This window comes from Gekko japonicus, unplaced genomic scaffold (assembly GCF_001447785.1).
Source record: "Gekko japonicus isolate JY-2015 unplaced genomic scaffold, Gekko_japonicus_V1.1 scaffold1667, whole genome shotgun sequence".
Classification (NCBI taxonomy): Eukaryota; Metazoa; Chordata; class Lepidosauria; order Squamata; family Gekkonidae; genus Gekko; species Gekko japonicus.
Window position 1 is genome coordinate 203,288 of NW_015168702.1, and position 5,234 is coordinate 208,521.

The 5,234-nt window shown below is 60.1% G+C and overlaps 1 protein-coding gene across 1 annotated transcript in view; it reads right to left on the reverse strand.

The window, feature by feature from the left end:
* The window catches only part of SBF1 (SET binding factor 1), a 105,243-nt gene that overhangs the window by 9,574 nt on the left and 90,435 nt on the right, over nucleotides 1-5,234 (reverse strand). The window contains exons 29-34 of the mRNA XM_015415507.1: nucleotides 5,026-5,202; nucleotides 4,628-4,729; nucleotides 4,340-4,525; nucleotides 4,088-4,214; nucleotides 3,862-3,995; nucleotides 3,547-3,780 (exon numbers count right to left, since the gene is read on the reverse strand). Coding sequence (XP_015270993.1) covers nucleotides 3,547-3,780; nucleotides 3,862-3,995; nucleotides 4,088-4,214; nucleotides 4,340-4,525; nucleotides 4,628-4,729; nucleotides 5,026-5,202 — 960 coding nt within the window. The remainder of the gene's footprint in view (nucleotides 1-3,546; nucleotides 3,781-3,861; nucleotides 3,996-4,087; nucleotides 4,215-4,339; nucleotides 4,526-4,627; nucleotides 4,730-5,025; nucleotides 5,203-5,234) is intronic.

Below are 5,234 nucleotides of genomic sequence, written 5' to 3' on the forward strand. Positions count from 1 at the left end.
TCCTCAGTTGAATCCTCTCAGCTGAAAGTAAGTAAAAAACCACTCACCCCTCTGTCTCCTGCTCCTGCTCAGAGCTCAGCTGGGTCTCCTCTGCCTCTGGCCAGGTGTTTCCTTAAATAGAGGCCTCCCCCAGCAGAGGACTGGCAGCAGCTATTCAAATGCACCCAGGCACTCAATCACATGCAAAACAATGCCCCTTCCTGTTCCTCTCAATTGCAGTCAATCACAGTCAAACAATGCCCTTTCCTCTCCCTCTCTCAAGCAGCCAGGAATCTGCAAAAACTCCAAGCACTTCCCCACAGTCCCAGACCAGTTCTTCCACCAAAATCCTCAGTTGAATCCTCTCAGCTGAAAGTAAGTAAAAAACCACTCACCCCTCTGTCTCCTGCTCCTGCTCAGAGCTCAGCTGGGTCTCCTCCTCATAAATGATACCACTCACGAGCAGCCATAAAACCCGCCATTAAGCAAAAGTCAGGTGACCCACAGAGCAGTCCTCAGGGAAGGCCGGACCGACCAGAACACCAGTGACGACCCCGAAGTGAAAAGCCCAAGGCAACTAGACAAAGGATGCCTAAAAAGGAGTAAGGTGGGCGCCTGACAAGCTGCAAGCCTTCCAAGGGCACAGTGCTGCCCCTGACAAAGCCCCGTCTCTGCAGGCCACACGGGACAGGGTCACCAAAGTACAGGACCGCTTATCTTTGACTACCAATTAAGGAAGCTGAAGAAAGAAACCAAAATCTACTGTCTCCTAACGACCGTTGAAGTGCGTCATGCAGCCTTTTAAACCGTGCTTGAGCCGTTAATGAGCACCATCAGATATCATCTCAGCAGCACACCGGCCAATATGCTTTCGCAGCACCAGACTGAGCACCAACCGCTTCTCCGCAGAACCATCCCACACTAGAATCATGGCTGTCCTAAGGCCGTGGCTGTCTGTTCCTTCAGCTATAGGAAGCATCACACAGAAGAGCTGCCCTGGTTTCTGGGAACAGGGGGGTGTCCAACGAGGTAGGTGCGATTTCCGTGTGTGCGTGCGCGCATTTGTTGGGTTTCCTCCGCTTTTAAAAGCATCCTAAAGTAGTTATCTGAAACCGGATTAGCTTTAAAGCTCCTTTATTCAGCCAAGCTTCAGAAATCTTAGGAGAGCGGTCTTTCGCTGATTTTAGGGTCAACTTGTTCTAATTTCTGTTTCTCATTATCTTTGTGACAGAACAGGCCAGCTTCTCCTACAGGCCCTGTTTGGCCCACTCCCTCCGCTGGGTTGCCAGCTCCTGGAGGGAGCTATTCCACTTCCTCCCACTAGGGTACCGCTGCCACCACTGTTGTTTTGGGGTCTTCCTGCCAGGACTCCCGAGCCCCCTCCTCTGTTCTGAGGCCAGGCCTCGAGGTCTTCCTGCTACCCAGCGCCTGGCTACCACGGGGACCAAAGGCTGCTTTGGGTGCCCCTGGGGGGGGGGGGGGGGGGGGGCCCGGCCAGCTGCTGGCCTTTCCCCCTCCCAGGGCTCCTCCCCCCACTTAAAACAGCGTAGTCAGGAAGGACTGGAGGACCCACGTGGTACAGAGACCTAGGGCCACATCCAATATTAAAAAGAATTCATTAAAAAGAAAGTAAATTCAAGCACACGTTTTGCACCCCACAAATCAGCCACCAGAAGAACAAACTTGCTTCTAAATGCTCCCTTCTTTCCCTGGTTCTAAAACGTTCCCTAACCAGATGTCACCTTCAGCTTAGGCACCAAGTTTTAGAAAGTTACAAATTCTCTAAAGCTCTTTCATTACCTTCTGGCTCCCTGCAGGCCTTCCCCAGACCGCATGGCCAACAGATGGCTGCCGGCCTGCAGGCCAGAGCTCAGCCCAGCACCAAGAGACACCCCCACCCCAGCAAGCACTTTTATGAGAACTCTGGCTCCACCCATTTTACATCACCCTCCCCGCCCCTTTTGACCTGGCCCGGCCAGGCCACACAGGTGGGCCCTGGGACACCCAGGTGTCTCCTGGGAGCCCTCCTGGAAGGCATTCTGGGAAATAATCGCCCTCGTGGAGCGGTCAGGCTGCCCTCATGCTGGGGAGAGGCCCCGCCCCAAGCTCCTTGCAAGAAGGGTGGGGGGCAGGCGCCTCCTCTCTTTCCTTCCCACCTGTGCTGGAGGAGGAGGAGGAGGAGGAGGAGGAGGCGGCGCTGCCTAGGGTCATCAGAGAAAGTTCCCACCTTGGTTTTGCCTGGAAGTCAAAGGAGGGAGCTCGGTTGGCCGGAGCCTCGGCCCCTCCCCCCCCTCCTGGTTTTCTGGTCTCTGCTCTGGCACCCGTGTGCTCCCAACCACCACATCCTAGTCAAGTGGACGCGAGGAGGAGGAGGAGGAGGAGGAGGAGAGGAGGGGCGGCGGCAGCAGCAGCCTTAAGCGGCAGCAGAGCCACAGCAGCCAGCCCTTGCCAGGCGGTGGCAGCAACAGCAGCTCCAGCGGGGTGGGAAAAGGCCGGAGCGCGATGAGCAGGCGAGGAAGAGTCCTTGCCCACGTGTGTGGCCCCGGGGGGGGGGGCGCTGCAGGCCCCGGCTGAGCCTTCCCCCGCCACCACCCAGGGAGACTGGGGTTTTTTTGAACCATATTTATGGGAGCGAAAGGGATAGAGAGCCCGGATTCTGGGAACGGAGGCTGGATTTGGACCCCGCCCTGCCCAGCAGCTGCTCAGCCCCATGTTAGAAAAATGGGGGGGGGGGGAGGGGAGAGAAAGAGAGAGAATAAAATTACTAAGAGCTCTCCTCCTCCTCCTCACAGGCACCCAGGAACGGAAGGGGTGAGGTTACTTGTGCACCACTGTCTGGCTTGGTTGCTTGTGCACCCCACTGCCCTGACAGGCAGCCACTAATCTAATTAGTGGTAATCCAATTAAGTGTGCCGCTCTCAGTCTTGCCCCCCCTCCCCAACAGAAAACCCCTCCGTACAGGGCTGGGTGCACTTGCCATTTTGCTTCTAGGAAACGAAGGCATTTACACTTCTAAACTCCACAAATAGGCCCATTAATACAATGTTACACACTAGGTTATAAATGATACACTTTATGTCGTTAAAGCAAAAATGAGAAGAAAGTAAGTATGTATGTGTCAGTTTTTCCCCACGACATTTTTGTTTTTTTCCTGGGGAGGGGGCTGGCCCACCCTTTGGCCAGACGCCCTGGAAGCCCCCAAGAGGCCCAGGAGAGCAGTGGCCGAGCGGAAGGGCCTCCTACCACTGTCGCTGTGTCCTGGGGGAGTGTCCAAAGTAAAGGCCAGGAGTGGGAAGCCGGTGGCAAAGGAGAGAGGGCGCCAGAGGGCACACCCCTGAAAGCAGGCCCCAGACCCCCCACCCCACCCCAGACCCCCATGGGACCAAGAGAGGCTGTTCAGGAGACCAGAAGAGCGGAACTGCTGGGCACGCCCACCCTTGCCAGAGGGGAGGGGACTGGCCTGCAGAGCCAAGCTCCGAGCCCCCTCCTCCTCCTCCTGCGGGGGTCAGTGGAAGAGCCCCCCACCGGCCTCACCCCCTGCAGCGTGGCCCTGCTCGGACTACCCACCTCCAGCAGCTGAGAGATGGCGTCGGGCTCCAGGCGGCTGCAGTTGTCGTAGCAGGGCCAGACAATCTTGCGCCTGCTCTGCGGGGCGCTGGTGTCCTGCTGCCCGGCCTCCTCGCTGGGCTCCGCCAGGCCCTGCACCAGCTCCCAGTCGTACGAGGGGCCCTCGGACAGGGTCTCCCGTGTGTAGTAGTCCCACACCTTGAGGTTGGAGATGTTGCTGTACGGACGGAGCACCTGAGGACACAGGGAAGAAACCGACCCAGGAGAGGCCGGCAGCGTCCCGCCTACCCTCCGGCCGCTGTGCCTGGAGCTTACCTCCCCGTCCTCGGGGGCATACATGTAGTTGAAGAAGACCGGAGTCTTCTTGTTCAGGCGGTCGATGTAGTCCCAGACGGACCTGAAGAGCTGGGGGGACCCTTTCCGCTCCCCCTTCTCTTCATACAGGAGGCCTGCCGGGAACAGAACACAGTCGGGGGGGGGGTGTCACGCTGCTGCTGCTGCCTCCTGAGCTGCCCCGCCCCCCCGCCCCCCGGGCCTTTACCCAGCTCTAGTCGCTCGTAGTCAGAGTCCAGCAGGAAAGTGCGGAAACGAGCGGACGCGGCGTGGTAGCCGAGAAACTTCAGGTAGTACTGGCTGAACTCAAACTCCAGGGGGAACTGCAGGTGGATCTGCGGAGCAGGGCGAGAGAGGGAGAGGGCGAGAGAGAGACACACACGAGGGGCTGAGAGCGGCCCCCGAGGGTGAGGCCGGGATCCCGGGCGGCATCGCAGGGGGGACCCTGACTGGCTCTCACCTGGTGGACACAGTCCAGGAACTGGAGGAAGATGGGCGTGAAGCCGCTGCTCTGGCTAGCCAAGGTCTGCGCCCCTCGATGGCTGAACCGGTGCCCAAAGGACAGCCACTCCTTCTCAGTCAGAAGCCGGAACCCCTCCATGGTGCGGTAGTACGGGTCCGACAGCAGCTGCACGAGAGACACCACCTGGGCGGGAGGGAAGGGGAAGAGGGGAGAGGGCCGTCAGCGTCCGCGCCTTCCGGGGGGGAGGGGGGAGGTCTGCGGGGAGCGGGGAGCCAAGAGACCCACCTGGGTTGTGATGTCCCAGCCGTCCTCCAGGCTGACCAGCACCGAGGAGCCCGTCTGCAGCAGCTCCACCACAAGCACGGAGATCTGCAGGATCTTGTGGATCTGCCAAGGAAGACGGGCTGGGATTCAGCCGAGAGTGTGGGGCGGGCAGGCGGGCGAGCAGGCAGGCGAGCTCACTCCCCCTCCCTCCGCCTGTGCAAACACCAGGAGCATCACGCCCACAGGGCTCTGCACGCACGAAGGTCCCCCCGGGGGCACCAGCTCAGGGTGCAGGAACACCCCCACCCCACCCCCAGCACCCCAGTGGCGCGGGAGATCAAGCAGGAGGGCGGAGGGGGGCCTGCGGGCGCTTCGGCCGGCACCGTGAGCCGCCCCCCGCCCCCCCGAGAGCCACTGACCTGCACCAGCCACTCCGACTCCTCCAGGGAGCGCAGGTAGGTCACGCCGGGCTCTGCCGCCGGGCTGCCGGGCACGCAGGCCTTCATGAGCTTCTTGAAGCTGGTCTTGACCTGCCGCGCCTCAAAAACCTCGATGGGCACCACCTCCCAGTGCTGCAACGGGTCCGGCTTCACTCCCTGCACGGGGGGGGGGGGGGGCCCCCAAAGGG